Raw genomic sequence first — 17,511 nt, 5'->3', positions numbered from 1 at the left:
GGTCCCTGCCCGCGCCGCCCGCGCGCCGGCCCGGCCCGTCCGCCTGGGAATGCCACGGGCCGAGGGGCGTGCGCGCCGGGGGCGGGCCCGGCCGAGGGGCGGCCGCCTGACTCAGGGCTGAGGAATGCGCGCCGCCCGCTGCCGGCCCCGGGCACCTCCTCCGGGAAGACCGCCGGCTGCGCTCTGCCTGGAGTCCCGTAGAGACACCTGTAGCCGGGAGTAGGGCTCAGCAGGGACCGCGGGGAGCGGCGTCGGTGCCTGGGCTCGCCTTTTCCTGACTCTCAGGTTGGCCTTGTCCCCCTCGTCCTGCCCCTAACTGTGCTTGGGAAGCGAGGGAGGGGAGCTCCGGAGCAAGAGAGTGGAGTGGGAGGGACCGAAAGGCCTGATTGAAGGAACGCCCCTTCGGAAGGCACGCACTGGTAAGTCGCTGGGGCTCTCGGAGCCCTCCCCTCCCTCATGCACGCACTCCCAGTCCTTCCTAGTAAATACTCGTGCATTCAAGCCCCCACACACGTCCCGTTTGCACAGACATGTGCGCACACCTGTTCAGATGCGCTTGCATGGGCTGGCACCCTGACACATTTACACACGTGCACACTAACACCCATACACTGATAACACTGTGGCCCAGGAACTCGCTCAGCAATTGCCCCTTCCCCTACCTCTTTCCCAGCAGGTACAAGGGTCAGGCTGCACCTGCCCCCCCCCCCCGCCCTTAAGCCATTGCGCAGTGACAGCAGCACTCCGCGCGGACGTCCCCTTGCCTGCACGTCCACTCTTCCCTCAGCCCCCGTGTGCTCACCCATCCCCTCCGGTGCAGTTCGTCCCTCTGCGAGCGGGACACAAAATGCTCCTTTGTTCTCAGCTGAGGCTGCTGGGTGAGGGAGAAGGAGGCTGTCGAGTGCAGATGTTCTGGGCTCCTGCAGCCCGCACATGCCAGGCCAGAGATGGGACAGTCTCCATACCTAGCATTCTTGACCCATCCTAGGGATAAACAGGGTCTGGATGCCCAGACCGAGCTGGCTGATGGGGGGTGGGGGGGAGTTCTTTCTGGAAAATCAGGACCGGGCCACAGCTGGGCATCTGGTGTCTGTCGGTCCCTCTTCCTCCCGTGGACGCTGCAGGTCACCTAGACCTATGTGGAGACCTTAAAATCTGTTCCCAGCTGCAGAAGCTCTGCTGGAGGCTCCACAGTAAGGGCACACTCAGGAGTCAGTCAGCTTTTTTTGTTTGTTTTGGTTTTGGTTTGATTTTTGTTTTGGTTTGGGTTTGGTTTTTTTTTTTGTGTGTGTGTGTCTGGTTTTTTTGTTGTGTTTGTTTGTTTGTTTGTTTGTTTGTTTGTTTGTTTGTTTTTGACAGGGTTTCTTACGTAGCCCTGGCTGTCCTGAACCCACTTTGTAGACCAGGCTGGCCTCACATTGATCCACCTGCCTCTCCCTCCCAGAGGCTCCCTAAATGCTGGCATTACAGGTGTGCACCACTCCACCTGACTCTTTTTTTTTTTTAACAAAAAGAATTATTCTGTTTATTTATATCTCTCTGTGTGTGGTTACAGATGCCCACAAATGCCAAAAGGGTGTCAGGTCTCCCTGGAACTGTAGTTGCAGACAGTTGTGAGCTGCCCAGTGTGGGTGCTGAGACTCAGCTCCAGTCCTCTGCAAAGGCAGCATACACTCGTAACCACTGAGCCCTCTCCCCAGCCCCGGACTTGTTTTCAGTGCAGGAGTTCCTCAGAGAAGGCTGCCTGCATCCAGTGACAGAAAGACAGCTTCCCAGGATTCAGTGCTCCAGAGGCCTTGCAGTTCCCACACCCCAGGGGAGCCTGCCCCAGCCCCTCTCACAGACCCTGCCATCTCCATCCACACACACAAGCGTTGTTTCCCCGAGAGCATGATGCCTGCAGACAAATGCCTGTCTCAGCATAGGGGTTCATGATTCTCCAGACACAGCTCCACCCCCGACCTCCTGAGTGAGGGCATCAGGACAGTGCCAGCAGAGGAGTGCGGACATGCGTCAGGCATGTCCAGTGTCTACAGTCCTGGCACCTCCCCCCTGCCCTATTGACTTATGCTTTGGGTAGAAGCACCTTTTACACAGAATCCCAACCCCGGCTTCTCTCCGACTTTCATTGACTATGCAGGACGGAAGTCAGCTGCAATTCTTTACCACTCTGAGAGCTGGGGAACAGGTGTCGGGATGGACAGACTTCTTTACCACCCCCAGGTCCTATGTAGGCGCCTGGGTGGCTAGGATCTCTGCACAGTAAGAGGACTCTCAACAGGCCATCTCCTTCAGCTTAGCTTCCAGGCCCCACACGGAAAGAAGATGTAGGGATGGACCCAGCGCCCTGAAACAACCCCCTCCCCATGGTCCATAAGCTCCTGGGCCAAGAGCCTATCAACGGCATACTTCCCCTCGGTATGCCTAATGGCTGCCCTCCCTGCCCCCCCCAAAAAAAAAGGCTGACCCTCAAGGGTTCACCCAAATACAGAGAGCCACTGAGGTCTGCCAGGGCGGCAGCAGCCGCTCTGCTGAGAAGCTGCTTTTGGGTGCTAGTTTCCAAGCCAGGAGCCAGCTGGCTTCAAACCAGCTCCTGCTTTATCCGTGGTAGACAGGAGGGTGACCCAGTGTGGGTGGTTGGGCCCCTGAGCCAGTGAAACTGAAGCCTAGTGTCTATACCCATAAAGCTAGCAAGGACTGGGAGCCCACGCCAGCTCCAACCTTCCCACAACCTGTGGGGAATCAGAGCAGCTCAAACCATTGCCGACCCCGTCTCTGACCCCTTCCAGTGGCATTCTTGCCACCAACCAGCTGAAAGATACTCTGGGAACAGAAGAGATCCGGGCTCCTTCCTCTTGGACATTCTCTTATTCCTGGCCAGCCTGCTGGCAAAAACACAGTAGGAAAGCCCAACCCAACACTTCCAGCCTGTAGTGGGAGCTTCATACCACAAACCAGGAAGTGGGGAGGAGGGGGCAGACATTGCACAATCCCACACTCAGGCCAGAACATCTGGAGAATAGGATGCTGGCCACCACCCCCATCTTGGCCTGGGGCAGAAGCCAGGCTGCCCACCAAACAGGAGGAGCTGGTCATTCACCCAAAGGTGGGGATTAGGCAGCTTTCTATTAGTCTTCAGAATGCCCTTATCAAGGGACAAGAGCCCAACTAGGATCTCGGTTTTCCTCCTAGATTGGAAAGGGGCATTATTCCCACAGGAAGGGAGAGTCATTGTTTGGAAGGAATGGCTTGGCTTCAGGGATAAGGAGGAAGGGGGTGGGAGCCACATCCAGGCCAACCTCATTAGTTCAAATTTACAACATATTGCCGCCACCACACCCCCGGAAACTCCACAGAGTGCCCCAAACAGCTGGATGACTTCCAGCAGGCAGCAGGCAGGCAGAGAGGCTGTCCCTCCCTCCCCAGGAAGTCCTAGTTGAGGCCCATGAGAGGGGATGGCTGAGCCCCAGCTTGGGCCTGAGTTCAGTCCCTGAGCTGGCCAGGGGAGAAGCAGTTGAGGACCAGAGTCTGGACAGATAGCCTAGCCTTGGGCTAAGTGCCTTGTTCGTCTAAGGGTCACAAACATATGGCCTCTTCCCCTGTCCTGTAACATTTTCCTTCCCACACTTAGTTGCTCTTCCATGCCAGGGTGGAAGAAATCAAAGACAGCTCTGACAAGCCCTCAAGGGTGTGTGACAAGGCAGTGTGAACTAGGAAGGGAGGATTGTGTCTGCCAAGAAACCCTTCTGACCCAGATCACTCCTAGAATGGTAGAAGAGGGTGAGGATGGCTCTACTGGGTGTGGGGGCTGCCACTGAGCTGAAGTGGGGGAGGGGAGCAGCTTGCCCTGTCCCAAGACCTCCCTTCTCTTGCCCATCCCTTCCTTGGGGCCAGTCACTTCCCATTGGAGGCTCAAGTTCTCTCCACCGGCGCACAACCTCATTTGAGGGGTTACAGATAGAGTGGGTAGCAGGCCTAGGTGCCAGAGAAGTAATCATTAGAGACGGGTATTCTCGGGTCCCTGCAGCCCTGGTCCTGCCCTCCAAGTTGGCCCAGCTTAGGTGGTGAGCTCTCTTTGCAGCAATTGAAGGCATCAGGGGGTTGGATGTTAAGTGAGGATTCACTGCCGAGGCAGAATTCCCTTTCCTTCCTCCTATCAGCTGTAATGACCCAGAGCTGGGGCCTCTAGATGGGGCAGGATTCCACTTCCTGTCAGTTCCGCCATCCAGGGATAAAATTAGGGAATGAGAGTTCCAGGATCAAGCTCTGAGGTGTCAAGGCCTCATGTTTGTTCTCCACAACACCTATCGCACCATCTGTGGCCCAGCCTGTTCCAAGGCAAGGTCTTCCGGCCAGGGATCCTCGAAAATTCAGTCCAGGTTCAGGGAGTATGGGCTGATGACAGTCGAGCCAATGGGACAGAACCGGACCTGGAGAAGCTGGGTTCCAGCCCGAGTGGTGAAAGTGAAGGATCCTACACTCGCTCCGCCCCACTCTTCCCCTAGGCTCCTCGCTCCGCCTCTTCTGCAGATTCGGCCCACCCTCCATCTGCATGCCTTCTGCGCAGGTGCAAGTTCCAGTCCCCGCCCTCCCCGCGCTTCCGGTGACTCGGCGTGTCCTGGCGGCGGCTAGATGCGCGCGCGCCGAGGAACTGGGCTGAGTGCGCGCCTGGGCAGAGGGGCCCCAAAACCGGTGTCCGTGACCCTGGCCCCTGACACCGACCGGCCTCCGTTTCCTGGACGAGCCCGCCGCCCAGGGAATGCCAGAGCAGGATCCCGAGTGACCGGATATCGTGAGGCCGGCCAGATGCCAGTGCCGGTGAGAGGGGGCGCAGCGTCGCGGAGTCTGAGCCCACGGCGAGCTGGCACAGTGGGTCGGGCTGCAGAGACGGTCACGTCAGCATCCATTCCCGGCAGCCTGGCAGCCTCGGTCCAACCTGGACGTCAGCACAACAGATAAAAATAATGGTTCTTACCCGGGCGTGGTGGCGCACGCCTGTGTTTCCAATACTTGGGAAATGGATGGAAGCAGGAGGATAAGGAGTTCAAGGCCAGTGTAGCCTACATGGGACCCAGTTTAAATAAATAAATAAACTCTTTACCTACCAACCACGGAGCCGTGGCCATAGCTGAAGGCCAGCCTGGACTGAAGGCAGAGCTTGGCCCTGGCCCCAGGTATACTGCCTAGTTTTGTCCCCTTCTGTTGTTACCACAACAGTTGAAGGATGTAGTCAGATTTCCCTGCTTTGTTTATCCGCCTGTTGGTAGACTAAGGCCTATAGACTTCTTGTCCCAGTTCCTAGTTATTCTAATACCCAAGCGGTTGAAGGACAGTTGGGGGCAGCAGGATTATGCCCTGAGCACTTAGAATGGGACCAGGCAGGTGGCCATCCCCATGCGCACCCACTTGGTATGTCAACACTGAGGGGGTCTTGAGCCCTGTCTTTTGAGCAGTGCCGGGACAAACTCCGCATGTTTCTCTGCTAAACCCTGCCCAGGTTCTGGCTGTATTTTAATGTCTGGTCAGGATTAGGAATAAAAAACCAAAAAGCTTCCTTGGAGATGGTGTGCTGGGTGGGAATCAGAATATTCCAGCATGTACCTTCTCCTCCTAATGCCCCTGACCCGTTTCTCCTTTGTGCAGCAGGTGTGGGCACAGAATGCCCACCCACCCTGCCACCACTAACAGCCTATCATTACCTACACTGTGTCTCAAGGTCCCCTGAGGCTGTATTAGCTGTAGGGTTCTGTTTATGCCTTGGAATGACTCACACAATGGGCACCCCACTTTGCAGATAAAGAAACAGAGGCAGGCAAGCAGACACTTGCTTTTGCTTTTTCCCATTACAGCTTTCCCGAAAGATCAGACAGAAGAAGCAGCGACTAGCAGAATCAGAGCAGCAGCAGACCCCTAAAGAGAGCCCACCTTTGAGTGTGGGCCTCCAACGGAGCGCCTACTTCTCCAGCCCAGAGGACCACCCTGCCCGGCTAGGACCAGAGTTTTTTGACCAGCCAGCAGTCACCCTGGCCCGTGCATTTCTGGGACAGGTAATGTAAATGCAGGTGCAGGTTCCAGGAGCCCTAGTCCTGTCACTACCAGTTCATATCTCTGTGCTTACAAAAGTAGACACTTCGTCCACATGAGCCCCCCCGTTTGGCTATTGTCTAGAATCACTTCGGAGAATAAGAATATTCAGAGTGGCGTCCCTCGGTGGAGGCGGCAGGACCACTGGCCACTGTCCTGCTTTGGCAATAACAAGGTGTATGTTGTTAGACTTACCCATCAGAGAGATGGGGACTGTTCTACCTGAAATCCCCTTAGGACAGGTTGTTTGAAAGGACTATGGATGGCTATTGACCCCAGCATCTGTGAGAGACGACCCCTATTCCCTGATCGCTGGGGCTAGGAATACCATTAGGCTGCCAGTGTCTGAATCACTTGAAAGAGGCTGGCCTCCTCACTGCAGGTCCAGAATCTGGGCTGGGGCAGGGATGTTTGGAGTGGGAAGTGGAGTCCGCCCCAGGCCCAGCGTGGTGTTGCCTATAGTACAGCCTGTCTATAAAGAACACATTATGGAGCATCAAGCCAGTTCATCCAGAGAACTCGCTGTTCCTGGTGCTAGAGCTTAAGCCTGACCCTCTGGCTCCGGAGGTTCCCTGGCCCACTTCTTTCCTTTAACAAGCTTCCTTTTACGGTAACATGGCCGAGGATAGCCAGTTTCTCAGCTAGAAGAACTGGTGCTAAGAGTTCCAGGAACAGACCCTGACCTATGAGATTCTGTTCCCGGGATGTTTTAAGCTGCAAGGATCTGTGCTCCTTCTAAAAGCACCACAGTAGTCAACACAGTAGTCAACATCTGACAAAACAACATGGTACAGATTCATCTCAGGCCAAGGGCCCAAGGATGGTCCAACACCACCATCATTACACCGCCTCTATTCAGCATCGTGGGCATAATCAGCTGGGTCCCTGTCATCCCAGCTTGAGCCCACATTAGTAGACAAGAGAGCTGGGGTGTTTTAGCCTGTGTATTCCATTAGTCAAGGAAAACCAGGTGTGGGTCATAAGCTCAGTAAAAGGCTCAACGGCAGTAAGTTGCCAGGACAGCAGCCTACTCAGGACTGAGGATCTCGCTGCCTTCCTGGACCCTCCACCAGAAAAGTCCTAGGAACTCCCTCGAGAGCTCCTAGGGGTTCTCAGTGTCCCCTTGGAGACATGGGAGCATTCGAGTATAGTCAGTGAAGGAAACTCCCTGACCTTTTTCTCCTCCTAAAATCTCCATGCCCATCTTCAGTGTTCTGGGTTCTTGAAATAATTTCCAGGCTTCCATGACAAGCCATCGGCCACCTCTTCCCCTCTACCCTGCCTGTTATAATGACTCTGAGGAACAATGGCTCTACCTGGGCTGAGAAGAAAGTGCCTTCTCACCAAATAATCCTTCAAACCTGTGAGGTGCTATCGACTTGGCTGGATCAAGACTGTTGGCCATTCTTAGCATCATGGTTCAGGCTAGGCATTGCATGAGCTGGACCTGGGGGCCATGTTTCTCAGTAAGGACTTAGCACTCATGGGCACAATTCAAGTATGTGGATCCATTGTGGCTGCCTTGGCTTAACAGGCACACCACAGAATCAGGAATATCATAGGAAGCTGTGTAGGGACAGCCTTAGGACCACTAAACATTTATGGCTCTCAAGGGAATTCGGAGAGAGGATGTAGGAAAGCAGAGAACACCACTGAGGGGACTTGGAGGCCAGCCTGCACAGTGACAAATCTTGAGGTGTGCTCCGAACCCTTAGTAAACAAGAACTATAGTTGGTCAAGAAGGGCTGGTGACCTTAACAGCAGTATTCAGGCTCTGAGCAGAAGCAAAAGAAGAGGCAGAATGGAGGAGCCAGGTAGTTGGGTCTGGCTAGGCCTGAGTGTCAGCTACACCCTGAACTTCAGAGAGATCTGGGTGGGGACTGTCCAGGTGGGTTGACCCCCATCAGTCTGAGCAGACTCACTGCACGCAGGTCCTTGTCCGGAGACTCGCTGATGGAACAGAACTTCGTGGGCGCATTGTGGAGACAGAAGCATACTTGGGGCCAGAAGATGAAGCTGCTCACTCGAGGGGTGGCCGGCAGACCGCTCGTAATCGTGGCATGTTCATGAAACCTGGGACCCTGTATGTGTACATCATCTATGGCATGTACTTCTGCTTGAATGTCTCCAGCCAAGGTTAGTAGTGCTGGGCTTAGGGGAAGAGATGGGCTAGCTGCTGGCCAAGCCCCCTGAAAGACTGGAGTAGACAGGCATTTGAGTAGGGAAGTGCCATTGCCAGGGATCAAGCTGGGACTTCAGGAGCTGTTCTTGACAGGGCAAGGCTGCCTGAAGCAGAATTGAGGCTGCACAGAATTGTGGCTATGGGACCAGCATGAATGCAGGGCAGTTAGATCCTGTGGCCAGAGTTCACAGTCGTGTTTTTGATTCTGGGTTAGGTTTGGCTCAGAGCGGCAGAGGGTACGGAAGTGGAAAGCAAGAGACTGGTTTTAAATAAGCTGGGCTTGTATAGGAACCTTGCCAAAAGTCTTATTATGAGATGTAGCTCAGTTATTCTCAGGCAGGAGCATGTCCCATAGGGGACATTAGGAAATGTTTGGTGACACACTTGGATCTGACTAGCATCTAGCAGGTAAAAGCAGGGATGTTGCTAGAAATCCTATGATAACCACATAGGACCTTCTGGCACCAGATAGCTTCAGTGGAGGGATGCTGGTCATGTGAGAAACCAACTCTTCTGGGGTCCAGCTCTGTCCTGACAAGCATGTAGCCTTGTGTTCTCAGCAGTCCGAGCCTAAAGAACCAGTACCATCTTGCTAACCAAGAACATGACTGGCATTTCTCAGCATCTGTGAGCTGAGCCCTCCCTGCTCGCCCCAAAGTGACCAATGTTATTGGTTTGCTGGACAAGTACTGGTGGTGCAGGAAGTTGTGGTTACCCATAGCAGACGGCTGAGAGCCCAGTGTAGGGGACTTGAGAGCCAGAGATGAGTGGACCACAGGACTGGCTCTGTGCCTACCACAGAGCTGATTCTGAGTGACACTGGAGGACTAGACATCAGAAGATGTCATAAGAGGGGAGTGAAGAGGTAGTTCAGTGGTTAAGAGCACTGGCTGCTCTTGCAAAGAACCTGGGTTATCTTTCAGCCCCCACAGGGCAGTTCACAACCATAAACATAACTCCATAACTCCAGTTCTAGGAGATCCAGGCACACAAGTGGTACAGATATACACACAGACAGAACACCAATACACTTTTTTTTTTTTTTTTTTTTTTTTAATTAGAGAAGTGACAGAAGTCTTCTTGGACAGAACCAACCTTGCTGTGTGGCTGAACTAAGGAAACAACCAGAAATGGTTAGTGCTGTAGTCTCTGAGGGAGGAAAAACAGGTTCCTAGGACATAGTAGACAAGGCAGACGCAAGGATGCACACCCAAATGAAATGCCCCAGGAACACCCAGGTTGAGGGCAAAGCCCCACAAGGGTGCACACGATCCTGGTTCGGGTCATCCATGTGAGTAGAGGCTGAGTACACGGATATGTGTGTGGTGTGACTATGATATGGCCAGGTGAAAGCTGAGGGCATGGGAAGAGGATGAGGGTTGAAGGGCCAACCAGAGCACAGTCAGAATGCCAAGTTCAAGCAGGTGTGTAGCAGACTTGGAGGACATGGAGGTCAAGGGTGTTTGCATGAAGATGAGAGGGAACCAGGATAAGGTGGGGTGATGGGAGGCTCTGGGGGACTGAGCGTAGGGATCGAATGTCCTAAACTCACAGAGCCCCTGTATCCTGCTTCTCCCTAAAGTAACATGAAGTCCCTGGTAATGAACTAGGTACAGCAAGGGAAGAAGGGTTCCAAGAGCTGGACCTTCTAGGCTTTCTTGACATATAACGTATTTGGATTGGGTCTGAGACTTGCTATCTTCTAGTAGAGTGACATGCATTCCACCCCAGAGGTGCTGGCTCTCTGGGGCTTCCGATGCCACCCCTCATAGCCACTACCAAGTGGGCTACAGAGGTCGCCCAGGGTGAAGGACTTTCACAGCTCTTCCAGAGGGCCCAAGTTCAAATCCCACATCAGGCAGTTTACAGTTGCATAATTCCACCTCCAGGGGATCCAACTTTCTCCTCTGGCCTCTCAGGGCACATAGACACATTTATGAATACACACAGAAACACAAAAGTAAAATTAATTAAAAAAAAAAAAAAACGACTATGGAAAGCTACAGAAAGAGGATGCTGATGCCAGAGGCTTGCCCACACTAAGTAGCTGATCTGACTTCTGGCTCTGGAGAGCAGTTGTGGGAGCCTCACCGTCAGTGGTCTGCGGTAGAGGCTTCCCCAGGTACTCGGGGAAGGCTCAGCAGCCTAGTCAGTGTTATAGGGAAGGGTGAGTCAGGGGTTCCGGAAGCAGTGGACACCAGTTTACACGTGCAGGAAGACAGCAGCACCCCTCCAACACTGGGTATGTGCAGGGGCAAGGGGTCTGAGGTTTACTTCCAAGCTCTCTGTCTGTCCCACAGGGGCTGGGGCTTGTGTCCTGCTAAGAGCACTAGAGCCCCTGGAGGGCCTGGAGACCATGCGGCAGCTTCGTAACACCCTCCGGAAAAGCACTGTCGGCCGTTCCCTCAAGGACCGTGAGCTCTGTAGTGGTCCCTCCAAGCTGTGCCAGGCCCTAGCCATTGATAAGACCTTTGACCAGCGAGACCTGGCCCAAGATGAGGCCGTGTGGCTGGAGCATGGCCCTCTTGAGCCCAGCAGCACCACTGTGGTGGCAGCAGCCCGCATAGGCATCGGTTATGCAGGGGAATGGACCCAGAAACCCCTGCGCTTCTATGTCCAGGGCAGCCCATGGGTCAGTGTGGTAGACAGAGTGGCTGAACAGATGTTATCAGCTCAACAAACAGCCTGCCCTGATGGGCTTAATTGTTTAAACATAGAATAAATATTCTTTTTGTAGGGAACTGTCCAGTTTCGGCCAGAATTTGTGTGCATGTAGTTCTTTATCCAGGTCAGAAAACCTAGATAGCCACTATGTTTGGAATCGTAGAGGGAGAGCCATCAATGTGCAGGCATATACATCTAGGAGCAGGACTGAGTTAAACAAGTATTTTGGACACTCTCCAGCGTAGCTCCATAAGGGGCAGGTTGGGAAAGGGATCAGAAAGACACAACCTATGTGTTTATAAAGCGCTTGGACTTTAAAGATACATCCTAGAAGACATTCTCCAGTTCAGCAATATTAAGATGCTATAAAGACCAGACTGAAGAATAAGACAGGTGGGGCTGGAGAGGCAGCAATGGTTAAAGTCTTTCTGCTGTTCTAGAGGTCTGTTCCCAGCAGCACACCCAGGGCCTCGCAACCTCTGTAACTCCTGCTCCTGGGCATGCTTTCTTCTGACCTCTGAGGGTACACATACACATAAAACCATAAATGAAAATAAATAAACATATATTTTTAAAGTAACATTGTGGCACATGTCTGTAATCATAGTACTAGGGGGATAGAGGCAGGAAGATCAGTAGTTCAAGGTCGTCCTTGGCTATATAGCAAGTTTAACATCTGGAATATGTAAGACTTTGTCTAAAAAAAAAAAAAAAAAAGCCCAGCAATGGTTGCCAGATAGCTGCTTCTGAGGAGACTGGCAGCTGGAACAAGAACCAGTTCTGCCAGGCTGGGGTTGCTTTGCCTATCTTCCTTAGGCCAGTCAGGAAGGCCCAGAGGGCAGAGCGGAGGCTAGTTTCCGTCCACACACTGGGCATGCTGCCTGGGCTCATGTGAGCAGGGCCTGGAACACAGCAATGACGGGGTCCTCATGGGTGGTCACCACCAGCACACTGCGGAATTTGTCAAAGAGCATGAGCAGCTGGGAGCGCCGTGTGTTCTCGTTGTACATGATCTCCTCCAGATGGTGGCGGCCACGGAAGTAGTGGAGGAGCCTGGAGGGGATAGGATGGCATAAGCCTAGCCCAAGGCCAGTGCTACTAAGGACAGCCAGAAGTGGGTGGATCTGTAAACTGCCTACAAGCTTGTGAAGAACTGGGTGGGGGAGGAGGGGAGCATCCTGGACCTGATGTCCCTCAGTCTCCCCAGTGACAGGCAGTGGTAGGCCTGAAGTGAGTCCACAAAGCAGCATGGCTGTGCAAACTCAGAGTCACCTAAACTTGCACCCTTCTCCCATGGCACTGGGTTCAGTCTGCTCCTGGGAGCTTGAGTCCAGTTGAGCAGTTGAGTCCAGCACAAAGGTCAGGGTACAGATAAAGCCTGGAGCAGCACATGGAAGAGTTACAAACGGTCCTCCAGCAATCTGCAGTGATTCTTCAAACAGTGAATGCTGACAACCCGACCTCTCCCATAACACCATGCCCTAACAACACCTGAGTCAGGGTGGACATGACCGACATCAAGCTGCTATGATATAGGCTCTTAAGTTGCCCCCAGGGCCAAGGATCAGAATATATTCCTGCCAAGCCAAGTCAGTCAGAACTTGAGAGCACTGCCTCTCAAGCAGTGACAGGACATCTGGAAGTACTGAGTAAGCTGCCACTAGACCCAGGTGCTTGGCCAGGGCCTGCATCCCTGCACACCTGGACAATTCCAGCTCTGCAAACAACAATCCCAAGTGGAGACCCACACTTCACTGTGAGCTCTGCAAGGATACCAGTGCACCCAGTTGTCTGCTCCCTACCTGGCAAACATGCGGAGGTCCTCAGGGTTCTGGGCTGCAGGCACACTGAGGATGGCAGCTCGCTCATGCTCTGAGAGGCTGGCCAGCAGGTTCTCTGTCATCCTCTTGTTCAGTGGTGAGTCTCCACTGGGGAGCAGCTCTGCACTGGAGTTATCCATACTGGGGCTGGTAAGGGTCATGTCATCACTGCTGGCTATGATTGGAATAGGCCAGGTGGATTTCAGTGTACCAAGATGGGGAGAACATCAAAGGCACTGCCAGCATCCAGAGCCTGAGGTCACTGCCACTCTCCTCCTGGTACCCAACTGTACCATCTGCCTTCATGCAAGAACTCACTGCCACCCCACCTCTTAAGCATGTAGTATGCCTGTTGTGTGGCTAACCTAGATCACAAGGAGCTGTCCCTGTAGGAGTAGCTTCAAGGGCCAGAGGAAAGCATATCCCCTATACCCCAAGGCAGGCATGAGTGCCTTGTCCTACCTCAGCTAACATGGAGGATGACGCACTAGACAGAGTTCACATGGACCCCAACACCAGACAGCTGTGGTCCCTGTGGTGACAAAATGTGCCCAGGCTGCAGTGGGAAAGTCCAGCTGTGCTGCAGTGGACAAGGGCTGCTCCTGATTACAGCCAATTGCTTGGGGCAGAGCCTCCCATTTAGACCAATGGCAGTACAGGGGAGCAGGAGGAAGAGGTCTCCACAGGAACAGCAGCGGGTGAGTGTACAGCTGTGTAAAAACACCTCTTACTCCAACAGTGCTCAGGCTTCCTGGAGGGCACCACCAAAGTCTCCTCCCCTCCCCTGCCCCGTTACCAGACAGGTGTCCTGGAAGGGGATCCTACTTGGGGAGCCAAAGCTCAAGGCATTGGGCGTGCTGAGGCTGCGGCCACCAACTCGGGCTGTGAAGGGGACATCATCCTCTCGCAGTCGGGGCTCCTCTTCACTGGGTGAGGCCATTAGGCAAACATAAGTGTGCAGCTGGATGAGGAGCCGGCGCTGCAGCATCCACACCACCATCTGGATGAGCTGGGTCTGCGGGTGAACAGAGGAACAGTGGGTGGGCTGGCTTCCTCACTCAAACCTAAAGGAACAGGTTCCTGCTCCTGGGAGATGAGAGGGCGATGGTCCTATCAACCCCAGTACCTAAACAGTAAGGCCTCCTGTTTGGAAGAACCTTAACTGCGGGGTAGTCTACAAGGTCAGCTCACCCCGGGGAAGTAACTGGGCCAGAAGCACCCCCAGAGCACATCTGCATTATCTCCCATCACACACTTGGGCTCTCTCACTTTTCTGAGCCGACTTTCCCTAGAGCCAGGTATGTTCTTGCTTCCTTCACCTCAGCCCACTACGACCTGCTGCCATCAGACAGTCCACTGCTGGGCCAGCCCACACAATGTTCAGAGAAACAATTGCCCTAGGTCCTTGGCTCTACCTGAAAGTTTGCTCCGAGAACACAGGTGATTCCAAAAGGAAACAGGAAAGGGACCTACTGTTGCTGTGTACAGCCAATGGCGCTCTCGTCCTTGGTCAGGCACGTTTAGACCGTGTGAGCACTGGCCCACAGCCGTGTAACCTATTGCCAGGTAGTACCTAACACTGATGGAAAAGCACCTCTCAGGCCCAGACACAAAGCAGCAAGGTGCACGCGGACAGTACTAGTGCTCTCATCTTTGCGAAGCCCAGAAGAGCTGCTACCCAGGTAACTCAATGAAGGGGGATGCGTTATTGGGGAGGAAGATCTATACACCCAACCATGGTCAAAGCCAATTAAAATTCTAAAGAATTCAAGATATTTTATAACACAAAATGTAAAAAATAAAAGCTCCATAAGCACTAGACTGTTGTCTCTAGGATAGGGCAAACCAACAGCTCTATTGCAGCCCCTGACAAGCCTGAAGCAGCTGCTCGGGCCTGGCCTGGAAGATCAGCCGTTATCCAGACAACTGGGAAGTTTCTGCTGGGATAAGAGCACTGCCAGACCCTCCCCCAAGAGCCGCCTCGGGGAGAAGAGGGAGGATACAGATGGAAAATGTGTCTTTCACCCTCCTGGCGCAGTTCCTGGAAACCATGGATTCCGTGAAAGACAGCTTTAGAGCTCTGCACACTCAGCATGTAAATGAGCTGAAAACCCAGGGTCTTATTCCCATTCATGATTTGAGAAGGGGAAGTATTTAACTTTAGGGGCTGATTTTGCCCAGTGTATTTAGCACCTATTAATAAATATTTGGCTTTTGAAGACAAAGCATGGAGCTCACCCAGCTTGTCTCAGACACCTGTCCTCTTCCCCTAGATCCCCTCCTAGAGCTCAAAGTACTTAATAGAGGGGAGGGGCAAAGCCCCTTGGGGTCCAAGTCACCATCTCACCGTCTCCTGAGCGTGGGGCTGTGAAAAGTGACCGACCTGTGCAGCCACTGCAAATTCATCCCCTACACCCTCAGAAGCACCCCCACACCCAGCCTCCAACTGCCAGCCTCTGCCCTAAAGCAGGCAAGCAAGACACAGGCCTAGCCCTGATAATGTATAAGTCTTCTTAGGAAACGGACTCCAGGCCCAGAGACCGAAGGCTTCCACACAAAGATCCCATGGTTCCTAAGCCCCCAAAGGAAGGGATGCAGGAACTAAGCTAAAACAAAGCTGTCTGCAGCCCCTGTGAGAAGCCCCTGGCCCAGAATGCAACACAAGGAGATCCTGTCAGCTCAGGAAAAACTAATGCCCTTCCAGCAAACTTAACCCAGTCCTAAACTAGAGGGTGCTATGGTGGGCTCCATGGACCACAGGAAGCCTGTAGTACTCTCCAGCAAGCCCCCTCAAACCAAGGCAAAAAGGTCAGCAATGCTAAGGGCCTTTGAGTCAGGGACCATCAGAAAAGCAGTTATACCCAGTCTACTTTGTAAGCCACATAAGGGCTCTAGTGACTCACCTCCTGTGCAGGGGGGGCCAGAGGGCTCCTGAATTCTGATAAAGAAACAGGCAAGGAAAACTTGGCCAGGACGGAAGGCAGGTCATGGGACGGGAACTGGCGGGAAAACTGCTCGGCCAGTGGGGAGTACCTGGGGCAGACAACAGTGATCACAGTGCAGTTTCCATGCTCACAGCAACCATCGGGGTGAGCATAATGATAACAGAAGGCCTTCCAATGGACAGACTCTGTCTCCCAAGATGTAGCAAGAGCCACAGAACTCATCTGATCTCAGTTAGGAAGGGATGGTTAAGGCCATGGGCAGCACCAAAACAGACTGGGCTCTGCACCTGACCATGCCATTGGCAGCATCAGGATACAGTGAGAGCTGGCCTCAGGGCTTCAAAGCCTCAGGAACCTGGCTACTGGAGGCACCACTGAAGGGTCCTGCTGAGCACTTTGTAGCTCCAGACCCCAGCTTTTGACAGCCAATGGTACTCACAGACACACACTGGCATTGGGAGACAGGACATAGACGTTGTTCTCACACAGTGGATAGATGATAACAGCCTTTCCCCAGTATACCAGGTGAGCTGCGAGCTGGAAGACCTGTGGAGACAGAGGAGAGATGGAGAAACTAAAGTTGGAGGCCTTCCTGCCTAAAGAATATGCCCTCTGGAACTCCAACCTGAAGCGGCACTGTACCACTCCCAGCCTGAGTCAGTGGGCATCACCATTCCTGTATTCAGAGTTCCCGGTGCTGCTGGGTACCACTGTTTTGCTCGGCATTAGGTGTATGAACGCGGGCACTAGAGTGATGGGGAACATGATCAGCTCACCTGAGCTAGATGATTCCAGCAGAAGCAGTGTTCCCATGTCTACCAGAACCCCAGCACCATTCTCCAAAGTATCAAAATATGGAATCTCATCGTATCCAGCCCTGAACACTCATCACTATGCTTTCCCCAGAGACCATCCTGCCATCCTGCTCTCCTAAGCTCTCAGATACCAGGATATACACAAAGACACCAGAAATCCTTCCTAGGATATCGTCAGTACACGCTAACTTCATGGGGGTGGCCAGACCTGAAAACAGTACTACAGCCCTTCCTAAGGTGTGTGGAGTCCCAAACAATGGTATTCTGCCTAGATCACAAACTCCACTCAATCCTTTCAGCAGTTGGGGCCAGGTGAGTTCTCTTGCCTTGACAGAGTACCTGTTATACTACTGAGGGCAGCTATCAGCTAACACCCAGCTCAAACACGGAGGAAAAGAGTCATCTCACTGTTGTCCCTCTTCGCTCAAGTGCCATGGACATGAACTCCTGGGCAAAGACATGCCCACTTGTTCTATTTCTGCCGACACTGTGATTTTCAATCCCTCCCTTCACCCCTAAAACATTCTCCACTAAGCAATCAGCATGCCATTCTAGGGACTAAAAATCCAAAATCAGCATGACAGGGCTGGAACGAAGGTACTAGCAAACCTGTGCTCCCTTGGGGGTTCCAATAAATAATTTGTCCTTGCCTCTTCCTTGGCTTGTACCCTCAAGACATCCTCTACTCTGACTGACATCACCTCCTCTGCTGCAGTCAACTCTCCTTCAATCCCCAGAGAGAGAGAGAGAGAGAAAGAGAAAGAGAGAGAGAGAGAGAGTATTCTATCTGCATGTACGCCTACACACCAGAAGAGGGCATTAGAACACATTATAGATGGTTGTGAGCCACCATGTTGTTGCTGGGAATTGAACTCAGAACTTCTAGAAGAGCAGACAGTGCTCTTAACCACTGAGCCATCTCTTCAGGCCCTCGTCTTACTTATTTTATTTTTAGTGTGTGTGTGTGTGTGTGTGTGTGTGTGTGTGTGTGTTCATGCTAA

At 53.1% G+C, this 17,511-nt stretch overlaps 2 protein-coding genes across 6 annotated transcripts in view; one reads left to right on the top strand and one right to left on the bottom strand.

The window, feature by feature from the left end:
- Positions 1-155: 155 nt before the first annotated feature.
- Mpg (N-methylpurine DNA glycosylase) lies at positions 156-11,510 on the top strand. 4 transcript variants are annotated; one of them, XM_055604432.1, is made up of 5 exons: positions 156-419; positions 4,568-4,818; positions 5,850-6,047; positions 8,016-8,220; positions 10,567-11,510. In XM_055604432.1, the coding sequence occupies exons 2-5, from the start codon at positions 4,633-4,635 to the stop codon at positions 10,986-10,988; spliced, it is 1,011 nt and encodes a 336-aa protein (XP_055460407.1). In that variant the 5' UTR covers positions 156-419; positions 4,568-4,632; the 3' UTR covers positions 10,989-11,510. The 4 variants fall into 4 exon arrangements, with proteins under 4 accessions (XP_055460407.1, XP_055460408.1, XP_055460406.1 ...); XM_055604433.1 differs by having other exon boundaries at positions 158-285; positions 4,506-4,818; XM_055604431.1 differs by having other exon boundaries at positions 158-419; positions 4,506-4,818.
- Positions 11,511-11,634: 124 nt separating this feature from the next.
- Nprl3 (NPR3 like, GATOR1 complex subunit) overlaps positions 11,635-17,511 on the bottom strand; it is a 37,440-nt gene continuing 31,563 nt past the window's right edge. For both annotated transcript variants that reach the window (XM_055604428.1, XM_055604429.1), the window contains 5 exons: positions 16,135-16,241; positions 15,654-15,783; positions 13,576-13,765; positions 12,733-12,925; positions 11,635-11,983 (listed from right to left, as the gene is read on the bottom strand). In XM_055604428.1, the coding sequence (XP_055460403.1) occupies positions 11,818-11,983; positions 12,733-12,925; positions 13,576-13,765; positions 15,654-15,783; positions 16,135-16,241 (786 nt within the window). In that variant the 3' untranslated portion in view covers positions 11,635-11,817. The remainder of the gene's footprint in view (positions 11,984-12,732; positions 12,926-13,575; positions 13,766-15,653; positions 15,784-16,134; positions 16,242-17,511) is intronic.

This window comes from Psammomys obesus, unplaced genomic scaffold, assembly GCF_907164565.1.
Source record: "Psammomys obesus unplaced genomic scaffold, mPsaObe1.curated_primary_1811, whole genome shotgun sequence".
Classification (NCBI taxonomy): domain Eukaryota; kingdom Metazoa; phylum Chordata; class Mammalia; order Rodentia; family Muridae; genus Psammomys; species Psammomys obesus.
Note: the sequence above shows the minus strand (reverse complement) of the source record. Positions and strands in the feature narration are given on the sequence as shown.

Excerpts from the sequence above, each read along its gene's own strand:
- Mpg (XM_055604432.1), top strand. The coding sequence starts at position 4,633 with ATGCGCGCGCGCCGAGGAACTGGGCTGAGTGCGCGCCTGGGCAGAGGG. Across the intron at positions 4,819-5,849 it reads CCGGCCAGATGCCAGTGCCG|CTTTCCCGAAAGATCAGACA; the intron begins GTGAGAGGGGGC and ends TTCCCATTACAG. Across the intron at positions 8,221-10,566 it reads CTTGAATGTCTCCAGCCAAG|GGGCTGGGGCTTGTGTCCTG; the intron begins GTTAGTAGTGCT and ends TCTGTCCCACAG.